Source organism: Tiliqua scincoides, chromosome 2 (assembly GCF_035046505.1).
Source record: "Tiliqua scincoides isolate rTilSci1 chromosome 2, rTilSci1.hap2, whole genome shotgun sequence".
Lineage (NCBI taxonomy): Eukaryota > Metazoa > Chordata > Lepidosauria > Squamata > Scincidae > Tiliqua > Tiliqua scincoides.
Window position 1 is genome coordinate 192,988,003 of NC_089822.1, and position 19,884 is coordinate 193,007,886.

Below are 19,884 nucleotides of genomic sequence, written 5' to 3' on the forward strand. Positions count from 1 at the left end.
GTTGTGATTGCTTTTCAGTGGGATGAGTGCCAAGTTTCTGTACAGTTTTATAATTTCGACCAATATTTTTATCATTCTTCCCGGTCAGCAGTGTAGCTAGACTCTGTGGTGCCCGGGGCGGTGATATCATGACATTGCGTATGTCTATGTCAGTTCCTGGTTCTCCTCTTCTGAGGAGATTCTGGTGGTGGTATTGTTGCTGTATGATCCAGCTGCCCCTCTCCAGATTTCCTCGTATTTTGGCGGCCTTGCTGTCTGGCATTCGCTCCCTTCGTCCTCCTTCTGAGGCTCAGTGAGAGCCTCCACTTACTCAACTTTAATAGAATCTGCTCAATTGGTCTCCTGTCAAGTGACACCCAGGGCATGTGTGCTACCTGCAATACCTCAAATACATCACTGACCCTGGTTTTTCTATTAACTTCTCTCCTAAGTTTTTCTTGCATTTCTTTGTCTTTTATTTTTTTAATTTCTTCAATATGTGTCTTTAATATTGGACTTGGACTTTTCCCTTTTGCAGCCAATAATTCCAGACTTATTAATGACTCCAAGTGATCAAGGAGATGGTGATCTGGAGATTGAGTACCCTGAAGATAGAGGAAATTGGACGGGCAAGCTGGATTTCCTTTTGTCCTGTATTGGATACTGTGTGGGATTAGGGAATGTCTGGAGATTTCCATACCGTGCTTACACTAATGGGGGAGGTGAGTCATGCCATCTGTCCCATGGGTCCTTTTGGGGGTCTACAATGCCCTTCACAGTTTATGCTTGAGAGCTGTGTATCTACCCTGAAAAAACTGCCAATGGAAATAGGCATATACACAGTTAGCAAATGTACCATGGGCAGCTTGGGAATGTACTCAGCTCCCTCTGCAGCTTCTGTAATACAGAAGAAGAGGAGTCTCAGACAAATGCAGTGATAAGGCATGGAAGGGCCCCAGATCAACAGTGCCTTTCATTCCCAGCTCCAGTAAAGACAGCATGGTGCCATCTGATTTGCTGCCTCAGTTTCACATGGTCACGAATTACCATGCAGATCCCTTGGGGTAGGTGTGCATCGGCCCAGTGCAGAAGTCCAGGGAGTGTGCCAATTTACAGTCTCTGTGCAGATTGCATAGATGGCATTATTATAGGAGGCAGTGACATATGCTGTCTCCACCCTAGCCTCCTGCAAACCTGCATGTCTGAAACAGTCAAATGGGGAGGAAGATGGAATTCAGAAGAAAAAAACAACAGAGATGTTGAGGAGGTACCCAGAATATTTCTAGTTCTGCTGTATAGCATTTAATTTCTCCAGTATCCTAATAGGAACTGAAGATCACAACCAGAAGCATAGCTAGAGGGAGTGCAGCATAGTAAGTATGGCAGGCTCAGCAACACCTGGTGTAAGCAGCCCCTCCCTCTTGGCAATGAAAGCATTCAGGGCAGTGAAGGCAACGTACTACAGTGTTGCTGTCACTGCAACATTGGAGCCGAATGGTCCAATGCAAGGGGGAGGGTACACTTACACAGCATGTTGCTGAGTCTGCCATGCTTACTGTGCCACCCCCTTTAGCTGTGCTTCTGCTCACAACACCATATATACAGTACATTGATTCAGCATTGCCATTTCAGGCTCCTGCTTTGGGCTCCATGTCACTCTGTGATGGATGCGAGGATGCAAGGCCTTCTATTCACACCATATGCCTCAGCACCACTCCTCTGGAGCCTTTGCCACACTCTGTCTCTCCATCTGCTCTACGAATTTCACACAGCTCCCCAAGAACTTACTTATGAATGTTATCAACCGAATGAGATGTTTTTGCCCTCCTGATTTTGAAAGGATGAAATAAGTTCAGAATTCCTTACCAATTTGTTTGTGAAGAATTCCAGGCTATAAAAGCAAGGTCACTTTTGTCAAGAGAATTGACCATAGTTCTCTGTGAAGTTTTCACTTTTAAGCAGGTGCCAGTCTGTTTCTGAACAGCTCTGCTCCACTGAGTGTCCTGTGTGCTCCTGAAAGCAATGCTGTGCAACTCAGGAGGTGGCATGCATCCTTCTGAGCCAGTGTATAATACCACTTGCATGATTACAGGACGTAAAAGGGCAGCACACTCCTGGAGATGCTATTCTTTCCAAACTAGACCAATAAAAGATTCTTACTATTGTCTATTCATTGCATTCTCTGTAAATCTTTGAGAGTGTTTTGCATATAGGAAGGTACAAGTCCCAGGATACTGACAGAATTAAGATAAATCATAACCTTCTTCTCCTTCTAACTGAATTTCCCAATCAGCTTTGAATGAATACTGTGTTTTAATAGTTTGTTAAAGAACTGTGGTTGGAACTGGCTTCCTTTGACAAGGTGCCACTTGGAGTTTTTGAGAAGCACTAATCATCTGCAAAAAACAAATGTGTGTTAGAAAATATGGAAAATATAGATTTTTTTGGATTTTTAGGTATTGACAGAGGAATGGCTAGGATGCTAATGGACTTCAGAGGCACTCCAAGGTGATCTGGTTATCAAGTCATTTAGGATTCCATTTTCACATTGAAGTCCTTGCTGTGTCCTTCAAGTACTGAGCTGGTGAGCGTCTACTTATTTATCGTTTACCTTTATATCCCACGCCTTTCATCTTAACTGATCTCAAGGCGGCTAACAAAAACATGCTTAAAACAATAAAAAATAAATTCAATAAAATCCAACAAGTCCTCACTAACACCAATTACCAGAAACCATGCAAACAAACCAATCATAGTACAGTCGCAGCAGTGCAATTGCAGCAGGCAGTAGCCAGAGTTGATATAGCTTAGTGGCTAAGAGACTCCCCTGCAAATGTGGTTTGAATCTGCCATGAACTCACTAGGTGGCTTTAGGCAACCCACTCCTTTTCAGCTTTAATCTTTCTGAGATGCAATATGAGGATAATGATATTTGCCTTACAAGGTTCTTGTAAGAACTGCATCAAATTCATGCACACAAAGTACTTTCTACCCTCAGAATGTGCTATAGAAATGTTTACATTATTATTATTACCCAGCTAGTGTCAGGATAAGGCACTCTAGTTTTACTGCATCTCTGCTCCTATTTACCACAAAATTAGTTAGTTAGTTAGGTAGTAGTAGTAGTAGTAGTAGTAGTAGTAGTAGTAGTAGTAGTATCTAGGAACTGGCTTAATACCTGAAAAATACATCAGGCACTTCAATGTGAAAACTGAAGTTTCAGTAACAATAGCCCACTTCTCAAGGAGGTTGTGATCAGGGTGACCAGATACAGTGGAGAACAGAGTGCCTATACCTTTACTTTAACCATGGTATAGAAAAGAGAATTTGGGCAGGTGCAACTCAATAGAGAAGGGTTTAAAAAGCTTTGCCTGCCAAAATTCCCTCTTCTATACAATGGCTAAGGGTATAAGCACTCTGTCATCTATTGTATCTGGTCATCCAGGTTGTGGTGATAAGGATACAGAAGACTGTGAGGTGCTGCAGTGTAGGGTGATGACACAGAGTTGCCTAGTTTTCTACCTGGAGATTTGTGCTGTGCATTTACATCAATGACAAAACAAGAAGCAAAGCAGCACATCTTCTCTGACTCCTTCCTTTCGGATTGTGTCTTCTGTCTGTCTTCTGGAACTGCTGCACAGCCTACCTGAAATCTTACTTATTAGAGCAGGTTGGGGAGGAGAGACTGAGGCTAGTAAAGAAATGTTTAGGAGAAGCTACACTGCTTCATCTCCTGCTTTGTTGGTGATTTTAAGTCGAAGTGCAGACCTCAGAGTTACAACCTGGCAATCTGAATGATGATAATCAGGTAAGTATCTAAAAAGCATGGAAGACGCTTGTTCCTTCTCTTTCAGAATGCTCACACTGATGCGTTACTTTCTCAGGTTTGCCCCCAGGTTTATAATCATGCATGCTGTGCTTTGATTTAATATCTCCTTCAGGGGCATTCCTTGTTCCTTATTTCATCATGCTGGCAATATGCGGGATTCCCATCTTCTTCATGGAGCTCTCACTGGGCCAGTTCTCAAGCCTGGGGCCACTTGCTGTTTGGAAGATAAGCCCACTCTTTAAAGGTGGGTGTGATTCAGTCCCCAGCTTCCTCAGCAGTCCCCCTTCCCTTTCTCTTTCTGCAGTGTAGGAAATTGACATGCAGCCCTTGTACACTTTGGAGCCTCTGTAGTGTTCCTCTTTTTGTAATGGGCAAGAGAGGAGGGTGCACAAAGAAATCAGTGAAGGGGCAGGGTGGGAAGCACAAAGGATGCATCCTCTTGTACTTTCAAAGCTTTTGAAGAAGCAGGCTTAACTGCTCAGTGACAGTCCAATCCTAACTAAATCCCAGCGTGGTGATACAGCGGCACTGGCATGGCTTTTGCTGCATCCCATGGGGGAATTTTGGCTGCTGGAGGTCTCTGGGGTAAGGGGACATTTGTACTCCAGCAGCTGCTATGGCACTCAGACTGTGCCTGCTTGATCAGTGGTGCAAGTCCATGCAAGTGGATCTGGCTTGGGAAGGGTTTGGGATTCGGCATGTGTCAGTGCCTCTAATCCTGCCCCTCCCAAGCCTGAACCACCCTCCTTCCCATCCCCATCACTTCTCTGTTCCAACCACCCCCTCCTGCCCTCCACCCCATTCAGTCCCCTCCCCGCCTCCCTCCAACCCCTTGCAAAGGCTTCCCTGCTCCAGTGGTGTCCATTGGTCTGCAGTGCATGGGAAACCATCTTGGCCTCTTCACTGGCAGGCCTGCAGCACATGTCAGCGAAGGATGATTTGCAATAGCTGTAAAGATGGTTATGGCTACCTCATTTTGGTCCTAATAAATATGTGATCAGATGCTTACTTTTGGATTTTTTATAATAGACCAACAAATAAATAGTAGTTATCTGTGACTTCTGTCAAACTTTCTAGGGCTGTAATGTGCATCATGAACAGTGCAACAGATAAACAGTCCCCTCAGATGTCTGAGTGTTGTGTTACCATTGTACTGAGACTCTCTCTCTCTCTCTCTCTCTCTCTCTCTCATTTCTGCTTCTCTTTAGGTGTTGGCATGGCCACAATCTTGATTGTGTCCTTGGTGGCCATTTACTATAACATGATAATTGCCTATGTTCTCTTCTACCTCTTTGCCTCATTGACAAACAACTTGCCCTGGCAATACTGCAGCAATTGGTGGAACACAGACCGGTGCCTGGACCACCATGTCATGCGGACAGGGAATGGTACTGTCCTTTTCAACATATCTAACACTGTCAGCCCAAGTGAGGAATATTGGAGGTGAGGAGTTTAGGCAAGATAAAATGAAGAGTGTGGGGAAATTTATGACAGCATTATATTCCACAGAACAGAACTGATGGTCTGCGGCACACTCGTCTAGATTTTATAACAGATGGCTTTGTAGTACAATACACGTAATGCAACCCATGAAACATTTCTTGGACTGAATGTTCACTGACAAATGTGTAGAGTCTGTGTACCATATTTAGCATATTTAGTAACATATTTTTTATTACATGCACAAGTTGTTTCTTTCTCTCCTCCAGTACTTATTATCAGCATTGTGGGTTATGAAAGCCAGGCTGGGTAGTCTATATAAATCCACATATATAGTTAAAATATACTAAGGTAAAGGAAGAGATAATGGGACCTTGCTTTCAGCCCATGGAAATGATGGGACCTTGCTTTCAGCCCACTACAATGTGATTGCAATATATGGTGTGATTATGATTGTATAGTGTGATTGCAATACAGTATTCATTTTTCTAGGAAGAAATCGTATTGTGTTAACAAGATCAGATTATCAAGCTCTTCGTTGTCAAAGTCTTCATGGTCAGAGGGCCTAAGATCCATTTTATATAAAGAAAAATATACTGTGCAACATCTCTTTCATGTACCCTATGTGTGTACCATCACGATGAGCATATAAGTGGCTATGTCATTATGTCTACATGCAGTGGGAAGCCTTGATTGCTAATGGGCTCCCTGTGGTGCACAGATATGGCCCCTGGCAGCATAAAAATGTGAAATCATGACAGAATTCATACAGGAAGTAATGTGTATGCATGTAGGAAAGGCACGTTATATGAATCAGTTTCTTGTTATAGCGGTTAAGACACTGTGTAGGCAAAGCACTTCTGTATAGGAAAAATATCAAGCCCACGTGTAAAATCACATACATGATAATCTTATACATCTATTTCACTGTATGCACACACATGGGGAAGCTATGATTGGCTGCTGCTTCTTACCATGTGTATGCTGCATGCCCATATGGTGAAAATTATTTACTGTATTTATTCATTTATTAAAGATGCCTCTTCAGTTATCATATGTGAATATCTATTTACAGTTTCTATCTTTTTTCCTACAATGAAATGCTTTCCCCATAAGACGTGCATAATGTTTGGAAGCTGCCCTTAGATGTCTCATCATATGTTATTTGACTTGGAAGAAAGATCTGCTATCCCTGAAGCACATAAGAGCATGTGCTGGTTCAGGCCAAGGGCTCATCTTGTCCAGCTTCCTGTACCTCACAGTGGCTCACCGGATATATTTTTAATGGGCTGATACCCTGCCCACTAATGGCTTTTCTTTTGCCCTAGTCGTTATGTCCTGCATATCCAAGAGAGTTCAGGGATTGGAGATCCTGGGAGAATTCGCTGGAATTTATGCCTCTGCCTCCTCCTTGCCTGGATCATTGTGTACCTCTGTATCTTAAAGGGAGTCAAATCTTCTGGCAAGGTAAGGTACAAATTAACACTGGCACAATGTGTTTGTGCTGTATTCGTTCTGGACCACAAGCCAGAGACTGATTTGTCCTGTGCTAAATAAAATTGAGGGTTTCAAAATATAACAACAACAACAACAGTATTTATATACCGCTTTTCAACAAAAAGTTCACAAAGCGGTTTACAGAGAAAATCAAATATCTAATGGCTCCCTGTCCCAAAAGGGCTCACAATCTAAAAAGATGCAACACCAGCAGACAGCCACTAGAAAAGACACTGCTGGGGTGAGGTGGGCCAGTTACTCTCCCCTTGCTAAATAAAAGAGGAACACCCACTTGAAAAAGTGCCTCTTAACCAGTTAGCAGGGTTAATATAACACACAAACACCATCTTCCTCTTGCAGGTTGTGTACTTCACTGCCACATTTCCTTACCTCATCCTGATCATGCTCCTGATTCGGGGTGTGACGCTAGAAGGAGCCTGGTTAGGAATCAAGTTCTATCTCACACCTCAGTTTGATCTCCTGCTGTCTCCCAAGGTAAGATTTGTGCTGTGTTCTTTCACCAGAGTGGAGCTTAATTACCCAAGTCTGCCCTTTTGTCTGCCACATGCAAGCAGTCCTCACCTTCAAAGCAGGTATGTGCAGCAGGGTGCTCCTTAAGTCTTGCAGATGAATAAGAGGAAGTTTGTAACTGTATTAAAATGTTATAACCCAGATCGGTCAATTGCATTTTAATTGGCTCCTGCTGATCTTCTTACTAGCAGAACAGCACGTGTGCACATTCAGATAGAATTCTCAAAATACACTGAAGAAAAGTTTTTTTACAGCACAATCCTATGTGTAATCCTATGGGTCATAAGCCCCATTATTATTATTAATAATTATTAACAGTATTAAAAATACCGTTAATAATAATAATAATAATAATTATTATTATTAATATTAATATTAATATTAATATTAATATTAATAATAATAATAATAATTAACAGTATTAACAATACCGTTAATAATAAAAGCCCCATTAAGTTCAATGGAATGTATTCCCAGGTAAATGTATACAAGACTACAGCCTCAGATTCATCCTTTGAATGTAAGTAACATTTGCTTCAGTGAGGCCAGAACTACAACTTACAATAAATTTATGCCTGCTTAAATTGATTAAATGCAACCATGCATTTAATACCCTCCCCCCCCCCTTGTAAGATCTAGGTCAATTTATGTTTGCATCCTCACATCAACATTTTCCTTCCCCACTTCTACACTCATAACACACGCCAGTGGCAGCCAATAATATGGAACTGTGCTAGATATTTCATAGGGGAAGGGGGAAACTATTTAGTTATATATTTGATTTGTATCCTGCTCTCTCTCTCTCATTGGTTCAGAGTGGCTTACAGGGTTTTGTTAATAAAACGTAATGAACATAATAAAAGTACACAGCTGCTATTTTTGGGGAGGGGGCAGCCACATTTTAAATATAAATTATAGTTCTGTCCTGTTCTGAGAGTACATCACTCGCTAGCGCCAATAGCATTTGCAGTGGTAAGGAGGGTCCAAGCTGTTGGAAAAGAGCACAAGAGAACTCTGGGATACACTCATTACACAGTGCATAGTCACAGTCACATTCGACTCAATGCACAGTCGAATGTACAGATGAATTAATTTGTTCTTCACAGCACAGTTTTGACTTCCCTGTATAGGTCCAACCTTGTTATACACAGATTTTATATACATGAATTTGTCTCAACACAAATGGTCACTGCAAATGAGAAGGAATGTACTGATCCCTGGAGAAGGGAAAAAATGCACCCCTTTAAAATCACAGTTTAAAAAACTGCTTTTTACTCTTGTAGAGAGAAAGTCATGCACGTGATTACAGGTATAACCTAATTATCGACAGATTTTTCTATCTCAAAGTGATGAGAAGTACCCTTTAAATGAAAGGAAAACAATCCATTAACAATAGCCATTAATTTGAGAGAGGGCAGCATGCTGACAATCCATCAATAATTCACTCTTCCCTCCCCCACCAGCACATGAAAGAAGGCTAAATGGCAGTGATTATCACCCATTCTTTCCTCCTCTCTGGGGCTCCTGGTGAAGGGAGGGATTGCTGCCTCTTAGTGAAGCCTAAGCACCTGGAGAGAGACTGATTGCCTCTGTGTGCATTTCAAAAGGTCAGCAAGGCTGTTTTAAATCACCGGAGCAAAGGGACTTTGTTTTTTATATTGATTTGCTTTAGTTTTTTGCCATCCATGTGAGTCCTGGGAACAGAACCCTCATGAATAATGAGACTCAACCTGTATTTGAACATGGCTGCTCCCTTTTTTCCTTGTTTTCAACTCCATTTCAGGTGTGGATTGAAGCAGCTTTGCAGATCTTCTACTCTCTTGGGGTAGGATTTGGGGGACTTCTTACCTTTGCATCATATAACACCTTCCACCAGAATATTTACAGGTATGTTTTCAAAATGATATTTTATGGAGATGGAAACCGTAAAGAGAGGCTGATCTGTTTTTTTGAAACATTCTCTTTTCCCAGAAGAGAAGTGATGTAGAGTAGAAAATGGATAGCTATTCACTTTTAAAAGAGAATCATCGGAAGAGGGAGATGAACATGAAACAAATGAAAAACAAGCAGAATACAGGCTGTGTAAAATGGATAGGAATATATATATATATATATTTTGTAGAAGAGAAAGGATTGAAACGTCCAAGAAATAGCGAAGAGAGTCACATATTCCTGAAGAACCAACTAAGGAGCAGATTCTCCGTATACATATTTATGTACGGCTCAGTACTGCCTCCATTAGCCCAATTCTTCTCTGCATTGTCAGTTGAGTTAAAAGTAGTTCTCTGTGAGAAGACTGCTTTTGCTTAAAATAGGAGCATGTGACAAATGCCACTGCCCAGCATGCCAAAGTACTGTCTCATTTAAAGGACAATGCATGGTATTTGGGATTTCTGCTGTTGGAACTTGTGTTTTGTCATGGAAGGCCCATGCTGCTGACACAGCAGTCACAATGACCACGAGCAAAACCGAAGCACCAATGCAATTGGCTGGCAACTAGATTTCAGCCAAGGTAGGAATATTATTATTAATTATTAAGAATATTTGTATACCACATTTCAACAAAATGTCCACAAGGTGGTTTACAGAGCAAATCAAATAAAGAAATAGCTCCCAGTCCCAAAAGGGCTCACAATCTAAAAAGATGCAGAAGAAACACCAGAAACAGAAACTAGAAATGACACTGTTGGGGTGAAAAGGCACAGCCACTCTCCTGCTAAATATAAGGTGAGCTCCACTTGAAGTGCATCTTTGCCCTGTTAGCAGGGGTACCCATGCTAGATATGAAGCATGACTGCTTTATGTCCTGATATGGGTGATTTTGGCTGTGGCCAATCCTTTTTTCCTTCCTTATGCCTCTCCAGATACTCTGTAGAGTCTTACTGTGTGGTGCCACTGTGCTTTTTCACCATGCCAGAGACGGCTGACTCAACTTCTGGACTCTTTGTTCCTTAGGGATACATTCATAGTCACGGTGGGCAATGCCGTCACCAGTATCTTGGCTGGCTTTGCCATCTTCTCTGTTTTGGGCTACATGTCCCAAGAACTTGATGTCCCTGTACAGGAAGTGGCCAAAGCAGGTAAGGCCTAAAAAAAATCCTCCTTTCCTTCCTTTGTGAAAGTTCATGTATGATGTAGGCCATTACATGGCATGGATGGGTGTGTGTGTGTACTGTATATTGAAACCGGCTTGCAAACATTATAGATGAAATTGTCTAGAGACAAATATACAGCTTAGTACTGATCAGATTCCTTTTCTGAAGGGCATCTAAGCATTTTATGAACTGCTCCTTCCTTTTGCCCAGTTTGCTGTTTGGAATGCGGTGCTCCGGAGAGTTGCAGGGCAGTAGATAATATTCAAAGGCAGGATTGCAGCTGGGCTCCAGGCCCAGACTACTATTTATTATCCACTGAGTATTCAGCACTCAGGTTGTTGGTGACTTATCTGTAACTTACTGATGCACTGGCAGAAAAGAAACTGCCTCTGATTTGTAATTAATGGACACATGTTGAATAGCAAGAAGTTGAACAATATGACTAGTTCACCATTGCTCGCATGCTGGCACTGTTAGGGCTAAATCCAGATATTACTGTAGGAGGGTGAGCGACACATATGCGGGATAAGTTGCAGTGTATCAGTGATGTACTTCATGAACCATATGCACCTCGAAAGACAAGCAGTGGTGACCAAGAGTGAATGTGCAAGTAAGTCTTGCTTTGGGAGCTAGAAGCTGCATTTCAAATATATGGGAATGATCCGTCCTTGTATTTCAGGCAGGGAGCCTGTGCTTGCCTTGCATTGGACCCTATGCTGTATGCCTCAGCTTTGTATGAAACTCCAGGCTGTTTGAGTGAGAGAGTTCAGTCTTCAAGAGAGGGCATCAGAATGCAGGTCTCTTGTTATCTTGTGTGCTGCCTGAGGCATCTGGTGGGCCACTGTGAGATATAGGAAGCTGGACTGGATGGGACTTTGGCCTGATCCAGCAGGTCTCTTCTTATGTTCTAAGTTGCTGCGGGGCCTGAACCCATGAAACCCTACCCTTCAGCAACATCTCCTTGACTGCACATCTATGAAGTTATGGTTCTTCTCTCTCTCTGCCTGTCTTCTAGGTCCAGGCCTGGCATTTGTGGTGTACCCACAGGCCATGACGATGCTTCCTCTTTCTCCTTTCTGGTCTTTCCTTTTTTTCTTCATGCTACTGACTCTTGGCCTTGACAGCCAGGTGAGGGTGCAGATTGTTTTAAGGTAGAACTTGAACTATATGACTTCAGTGCTCTGTGCAGATTACAAGAGCTTCTGTTGTTTTGTATGCAGTTTGCCTTTCTAGAGACCATTGTTACTGCAGTGACAGATGAGTTCCCATATTACCTACGGCCAAAGAAAGCGTTTTTCTCAGGCATTGTTTGCATTGTGATGTTCCTATTGGGACTCATTCTCACAACAGAGGTAAGCTAAGTGGACTTTATTTGGGTGCTCATTTAGCAGGGAAAATTGGTGTTGGGATAAAAGAGCAAAAGGACTAACGAGAGGCTCCCATACAGTCAAGGCCAGTGGTTCTCACTCCTTTAGCACCGGGACCCACTTTTTAGAATGAGAATATGTCAGGATCCACCAGAAGTGATGTCATGACTGGAAGTGACATCATCAAGCAGGAAAATTCTTAACAATCCTAGGCTGCAATCCTACCCACACTTACCCAGGAGAGTAAGTCCCATTGACTATCATTGTTAAAATCATCTTCATAGTAGCCTGCTAAACATACAGGTCTGTGACATTGCCCCAAATGTAGTCACTTACAGGGTAGTGTCAAGTCTAAAATATTAAAAATAAAATATTGAAATGAATGGGAACCCACCTGAAATTGGCTCACGACCCACCTAGTGGGTCCCAACCCAGAGTTTGAGAAATACTGGTCTAGGCAGAGCAAGAGTTAAGAGAGAGGAAGAGCAGTACAGATTGCTGGCTTATGTATCTAACCAAGATGGCTCAGATTTTAAATACTGGGCACTGAGCTGTTAATAGAAATAATTCAGTCCCAAGATTCAATCTGAGCTGTGATAGGTCAGGTAAATCACATTGTTTCTCCCTCCTCCTGATTTGCATTGGATTGGCTAAAAGTGTTAGCACCTTCTGACTATTCAGGTTATTAAACCTGGACTGTGGAGTAGGGAGTGCTGGCTCAAACTCATTCAAAAAGTGAAAAAATTTTTCAATGAAGATTTTTTTTTTTAGAGTTGTGCCACTCTAGTTTGACAGTCACATGTTTTACTGGGAAGAGGCTTTGGCCATTTACTGTTTCTTCTCCCTAGGGTGGAATGTATTGGCTGGTTCTGCTGGATGACTATAGTGCTGGGTTTGGACTTATGGTAGTGGTCATCACCACATGCCTAGTGGTGACACGTGTTTATGGTAAGACAAGAGACATGGACTCCTATATGCTGTCTTGGAGACACAAAGAAGTGCACACTGACATTTGTGGGACAGCAGAAATTTGGAATTTCTGCAAGCACCTGCAAACAGCGGCCATTTTGAATTTGCCCTGAGTTTTTTCTCTGTCAGATATTCAACATATTTAATGGTACCTAATGATATACATGATCTGAACAGTGTTTACAATCACACATACTCAAATGCATTCACTGCAGTTTTGTTTTTCAAACGTGCCAACTACTCTTCTAAATCAAGCTCAGATGAAACGTGTTTCTAGCAGGAAAGGACTGTATTGCTTTGTATAGCTTTGATATCACTGTGGAAGCACTGTGGAAGCAGTGATATCACAAAACCGTTTCCCCCTCACTCTGGTAGTTTTCCTACCTACTTTGGGAAACTGATTTTGCTTTTTTTTAAAAAGTGACAGATGGCTGTACATTTAATTTAATAAATGTACATAGGCACTTTAAAAAACTAAAAAGGGGAGAAGGGCAATCTGAATGGGAGGGGTAAGACAGATGATAAAATCAGTATTGGAATTGCTGATTCCAAACATTTGTTAATTGCATCCCAAACACAGAATTGTTGGAGAAAATTGTGCTGTGACTCTGCTATGCATGTGTATGGAGGCTCTTGTTGAACTTCCAAAGGAGAAGGAACAGGGGCAGGACTACCGAAATAGGAGTAGGTGGCTGCCGCAGCAACCCCATGTTCCAGCTGAGTCTCCAAAGGAGAAGGAACAGAGGGGGGCAACCAGATTGTCACCACAGCCAGCACCTCCTCCTCCTGTTTTGGCGGCCCTGCCCCATTCCTTCTCCTTTGGCGGTTCAACGAGAGCCTCCAAACGAGAAGGAATGAAGGAGGTGGTCGGACGTGGAATTGTCACCACCACCTGCTCCTAGGAAGCAGACCTGGAAGTGACATCATGACACCATGATGTCATTGCCTTGAGCACTGCTGCCCCCAGTGATGGCTCTGCACAAAGGTATGCACTATATAACATTCTAGCCAACAACGGGCCACATATACAATGGTGGTACTGTCAAACTCACTGGGTTCGCTTCTTTCCCTTCTTTCCCTTCTTCGTTACCACCTCAACCAGCTAATTCGTGCTTCACACACACCCTTTCCTTTTGTGCTTTTGTCAGTAGCTGCCTGCCTTCCTTGTCCCTCATGGCTCTGGCCCTGCAAGGCTGCCACCCAGCTGCCATTTGAGCAGCTGTTGCCAAACAAAACAAAAAGGTTCACAAAACGTATCCCCTTCATTAAACAACACATACCTGTGTGTGTGAATACACGCACAAATGTTTAGCTATACTCACCAAGCAAGACTTTTGAGAAGTTAATCTCGACAACTGATTTATAGCCCATTTCTTCTTCTCATTCTGTTTTCTGTAGGCATGAAGAGGTTTTGCCGTGATATTCAAATGATGCTGGGGTTCAAACCAGGGATATATTTTAGAGCCTGCTGGTTGTTCCTGTCCCCAGTAACAATGATGGTAATTATGCTAGTTCTGAGGCATTTTCCCGGCACTGCAAAGTCTTGCCCTGTCTATAGTCACAGTGAGGATTATGAGGATGCATCTGTAGAGTAGCATCCCCTCTATATGATGTTTGTTATAGCATGATGGGACTAAGCTTGAAATGGAGGGCAAGTGCCTGGTGCAGACATGTTCCCCAATGTTCTTTTTCAGGCCCTACTGGTATACAGCATAGTCAAGTACCAACCTTCAGAATATAATGGAACCTACCGCTTTCCACTGTGGGCTGAGGTCCTGGGCATCCTGATGGGGCTCTTCTCCTGCCTGATGATCCCCACAGGGATGGTTTTTGCTGTTCTCAGAGAAGAAGGGACACTTTGGCAGGTAAGCATCAAAAAGAGGGTTAAACATATGGTACAAGAAGGTGTGAATGTCACCATTTTGTCCTCAACCCAGTATTGGCCCATCCTTGACATGAATGATGTGGCTCACAGTAAGTGAGGGAGCAGCAGACTCGGGATACCCCTTCACTCCAAGTATGCCACCACCTCCCTCCAGCCCACCACAGATGGAGATGCACTGACCTGCTTCCCTTCCCACTTATCTCACTCATTCCCTGCATGGTTCCTTTTAAACTTAATGGATCACATGAGGAAGAAGTGAGATGAGTGACACAGATCACCATTGCTTGTTTGGTGTTTTGTTTTTTGCACAGGCTTCCCTACCCACTCATGTCTCTCCCACCTTCCTTGTGGTTCGTTTAAATAGAAAGGCAGCATAGGACATGCTGGGAGCATGGGTTGGCCTCTCTCGCTGAACCGAAACTTAATAACCATTTTCATTTTTATTAGTGATTTGGGATCAAAAGGCCACTTTTTAGGATTCATAGCCATAAGGATCAGTGGCAAGAGCCGAGGAATCTTCCTTACAGTCCGTTTTCATTCCCCTCCCCCAATTTCATTTTTGAAATTGATTTTGTGGACCTGTCCCATTAACGGCAAACCCTCCCCCCTACATTCATTTGTAATTAGTTTTTAAGGTTCTTATGCCCCGTTTCATCTCATTTTGCTGGGGCAGCTGGTGTCCTCTGGTGGTGGCTGTGCATATTGCAAAGATTTGGAATAATTTTCAGGTGTAGAACCAAGATGATGGATAGAAGAGTCTCTCACTTTTGCTTTGCGTGAAAAGAACACAGGAGACTACTGAGTGTTTCAAACTCAAAGGGATCCAGTGCAGACCCTGTGTGGGTTTTGTTTTACAGACAGGTTTCATTTGTGTATTGCTGAACAGAAAAGTGCCATATGGCATTAGCAGAACTGCCTGTTTCAACAGGTGCTGATGAGTACTCTAAAGTTCAAGGAGTTAATGCCACCTCTGAACTAAGACCAGTGCTAACTAATGAAACCTTATTGTTTGTGCAATACAAATCATAAACACTTGTGTCAGTGTTTGCGCACACTCTGTATAAAGGGCAGCCCCAGCTTTAAGTGATGCACAACTTAAAATGTATTCCAGTCAACTCATTATAGTATTTCAATGTAAAATGCTACCTTTTCACATGTTTCTCCCCCCACCCCCAGTGGCCTGCCATCATTTCTGTTTACAGTGTTGTGATTCCACTAGCAGTCAGGCATTCATAAAATTATGCTAACTTATTCCCACTTAATGTATCTGAAATATCTACTGAACCTTCATTGTATCTTCAGGTTCATGAATCTGGATTGGAATCATGATTTAGGACATTAAAGTACATTGAAAAAACTGACATATCCACACTTTTTTACCATTCATCTACACCAGGGGTGCCCAAAGTTTTTGGCAGGAGGGCCACATCAGTCTCTGACACTGTGTCCGGGGGCCAGGGAAAAAATAATTAATTTGCATTTAAAATTTGAATAAATTTACATAAGTTTACATAAATGAATATATTAAAGATGAACTTATATGAATGAATGAAGGCCTTGCAATAGCTCAAGGTCTATAAAAAGGCTTTGCACAAAGTACGGCTGGCCTTTCCTTTGCTGTCATTGCTGCATCACAGACGTGAAACAGCAAGCAGTGGAGGGAGCCCTCACCCACAGCTCACACAAGAGGTCAATCGCCCTCAAACAGAGCAGTTGCATCCAGCCAGTGTGGGCTCCAACAAATATCTGGAGGGCCAGAGGCTCATTGGAGACTGGGGGCTCCCTGAGGGCTGCATTGAGAGGCTTTGAGGGCCGCAAGTGGCCCCAGGGCCGGGGCTTGAGCACCCCGATCTACACTATTCTGTAAAAAAGTTGATGGAAGTATGCTAAGAATTCAGATTAAATTAGACCATGTTAAATGAAGTAGGTGGCAGAATAAAGTGCTGTTGTAACAGAAATTCCGTTTGTGTTGACTGCTGGGGCTCAGGGAGGAGCAAGCCTTGGAAAATGAGTAGACTGCAGATAGGGAACACTTTAAATGATTATGCAGCAAAGCCTACAGCAAGCAGGTCTTAAGAAAGAAGCAACCATTTCATTATGTAAAAACTGGGGAAATGAGTTTCTGTAAAGTTCCAGTGGCTTTTCAGAAAGCTGACTTATAGTAGCCCTTATAGGAAGATTTTAGTTGATGCTCCTTGTCCCACCCTTACTATTTGATGTACACTGTGAGACTAAAATAGAGGCATGCCTCGGTACCCTTACGGGTTCCGTTCTGGAACCCTCACAGTTAAGTGAAACCGGGATAACTGGGGATGCCCCCACCCTCCGGAGGCCCACAGAGGCTGTGTGTGTCTGCCCACGGCCACTGTGAGTCTCAGAATGATGGAAAATAACGGAAAAAAATTGAAAACCAGAAGTAACGTTTTTAATGCCTTTTAAGGCATTGGAAGGCCTGGGGTAGCCCTGGAGGGCATGCTGTGGATTTAGTTGTGCTTGCTTAGTACTTGGATGCCCATCTACTGTGAAGGATTGCTTTTTTGGTTTCCAGCTGCTATTGTGCTATTGGATTTGTTCCTGTTTGCTCCTCTTCCTGCAGAGAATCCAGCAAGCTAGCAGACCAACTATGGATTGGGGTCCTTCTCTGGAAGAGAACAGAACTGGCATGTATGTGGCCACCTTGGCAGGCAGCCAGTCTCCAAAGCCTTTAATGGTTCACATGAGAAAATATGGGGGAGCAACCAGCTACGAAAACATAGCTTTCCAGGTGGATAAAGAGATTGAAGAGGATGAAGACGAGTCCATGATGTGAAGAGGCAGCCACCTCCTGGAAGGGGTAGAGATTGTAGGGAGCAGAGGCCTGGCACAAAGTTGCACTGTGCACCAATTGGCAGTCTCTTTTCAGCTGCAGCCAAAGGCAGCTGACTGTTCAGCATCTCACAACAGTGAACGCTGCTGAGAATTCCAGTGTTGAGGTTTCTGTTCAGTGTGGCAAGATGTACATGAAGTTGAGTATTAGTGCTCCAGTGGCTGGTGGAAGCCACTCGGAACCATCCATGTTGCCCTTCCCTCCCACATATGATGCCTCAGGATAAGGGCCCACAGACATCCAATCTTTCTCCTGCCTTGGCAGCACCTCAGTGTTTAGTGATAGTTTCCGTCCACAACGTTTGTGGTGTGTGTCAGTATTTTCAAAGCTGCCACTGTTAACCCTCTAATTTCTGTGGTCAGCTAAGTAGTAACTTTGCCCAGGTGTCCAGGAAGTATGAAATGAGGCTGAATTGTATTGCTTCTGGAATCTTTAGAAGCTCAGGTGCTTGGCAAGGTTAGAAGTGTGTATGAATAATACAAAAATTCCCAGGTACAACACTAAATGCTGAAGTAATGCTGAAGTAAAGAATTCTGATGTCTAATTTTAAAGCACAATGAACCTAAAGATACAGGTTTTAGGGGCCATGGAAAGAAGGGTGGGGCATGAAACTATTACCCATAGCACATATGTGGACTGACATTGTGGCCTACAGTAGAAGTTATTTCTTTCACCAAGGAAAGGGTAAATTCCCCTTTGCTCCATGGATCGGTGCAGGTAAGGGAAAGGAAGTGAAGCAGTGAACCAAATATGTCGCAGGAAACAATGCCCAGATGAGGGGTAATGCTGATGAAGAAAATATAAACTTGTGCTCCTGCTCTGCAAGATTAACTGCAAAAAAGGACATACAGCATTCTCTGCCAATTGTTTGTGAGCCTCCATCACTTCTGCATCTGTCCAGAAGGTTGGTTCATACACCCCATTTGCCATCAGTCCTATATGGATGGTGTAAAAGCAGACTTGTAAGCTCACCTCTGTCACACAAGAATGGTAACATGACACAAAGGGATTCCATGCCCTATCATATACAAATACATCCAATTTGTGCAGTGCTTCTCGCCTCCCTTTCTGAGGGGGAACAATTGCATGAACTGGGTTGCACACTCTTGGCTATATGCATGAAGCCGTGATGTCACCCAATACCTTAAGTGTGGGGTGGAAGGGCGTACATGTAGAGTTGATGAATGGGTTAAACTGACCCATAGTTTCAGCTGTTCTGTTTCCCCTTGTGAAAATGTATGACTGGCAGTTTCACACATGAGCCTTCAGTTGGTTTGTGTGTAAATCTGTCATTAATGTACATGTACAAGTTTGCATTAACTAGAATGTCATAAATAGCATGAGAGAGGTCTCATGTGAAAACAATCTGTATAGCTAGAGAAATGGGCAGTGCAATCCTATATGTATCTATTCAAAAGTGAGTCCTGTTGATTTTAATGGGATTTACTGGCCCAGCTATGTCATGAGCAACAGACAGTGGGGAGCTGTGGATTCCAGTGCCCTTCACATCCGTTGGCATAAGCTGCATCAGTGTGCTTCTCCCCTGCTAAGAGTGAGTGAGGAGCAGATCATCCACTTTTTTACCATGTCCCATTGTGCAGTTTTCTTAAACCAGGAAGTGCAGAACTTCCGGTTTCATTTACAAGGACTGCATGAATGAAGGAGCTTCCTTTTGAATAAAACCTTAAGTCCTTCACTTTGTGGTTTGTGAAAACCGCACAATGGAGATGGTTAAGGTTTTCTTTTAGCTTGCTGCAGCAGCTGCAGCAGACCTGGGATGGTATGGCATAAGGCAGCACCCCCAGTTGCACTGTCCCTGGACTGACTCCCAGGAAAGTGTGCATAGGACTGCAGCCTAAGTGGTTTGGTTTTATTGCCAGCTTTTAATGTAAGGGGTGAAAAGTAATACCTGGTATAGTCCTCCATTCCCCCCCCCCCACCAAAAGTGTGATTTTTATTCTTTATTTTTACACTAACCTCTTTTTAATAATCCTTTGTTTTTAAAACAAAATGCCATGAAGTTATAAAACAATAGAAACTGAATTATTGACCTTTCATCTTCTAACAGGGAAAAATATAAGTCCCATTTCCAAGAAAGTCTATAAAAGCAGGATTTTAAAAGTCTAGTTGCACTTCCTGGCTTTGGCAGAATGAAGAGTTATATCCCACAATAGCCCTGAAGGAGGAAAGAACTTTATTGCCAGGCCATGGGCTACATCGTGTTTGGCTTTGGTCATCCAAAGTGCAGTCTGGGGCTCTATTAAGTTGTGTGGGACATTTTAGTAGGTAGGGTTCTTTATAGTTACTTGAATGCAATGGGTGGAGATGAGTAGCAAGAGAGGTTTCTCCTAGCATTGCCTCATTTTCTAAAGGCCAGACTAGATGTTATGTAAAGTCTATCACTGAGCTGATGGGCTGCTTCAAGA

General features: G+C 42.9%; 1 protein-coding gene across 1 annotated transcript in view; it reads left to right on the forward strand.

Annotated features, from left to right (window-relative positions):
- The window catches only part of SLC6A7 (solute carrier family 6 member 7), a 30,053-nt gene extending 12,652 nt beyond the window's left edge, over nt 1-17,401 (forward strand). The window contains exons 2-14 of the mRNA XM_066612931.1: nt 518-701; nt 3,921-4,052; nt 5,017-5,251; nt 6,577-6,715; nt 7,106-7,240; nt 9,060-9,163; nt 10,232-10,356; nt 11,387-11,499; nt 11,592-11,723; nt 12,587-12,686; nt 14,106-14,206; nt 14,402-14,572; nt 17,189-17,401. Coding sequence (XP_066469028.1) covers nt 518-701; nt 3,921-4,052; nt 5,017-5,251; nt 6,577-6,715; nt 7,106-7,240; nt 9,060-9,163; nt 10,232-10,356; nt 11,387-11,499; nt 11,592-11,723; nt 12,587-12,686; nt 14,106-14,206; nt 14,402-14,572; nt 17,189-17,401 — 1,884 coding nt within the window. The remainder of the gene's footprint in view (nt 1-517; nt 702-3,920; nt 4,053-5,016; nt 5,252-6,576; nt 6,716-7,105; nt 7,241-9,059; nt 9,164-10,231; nt 10,357-11,386; nt 11,500-11,591; nt 11,724-12,586; nt 12,687-14,105; nt 14,207-14,401; nt 14,573-17,188) is intronic.
- The last annotated feature ends 2,483 nt before the right edge of the window (nt 17,402-19,884 follow it).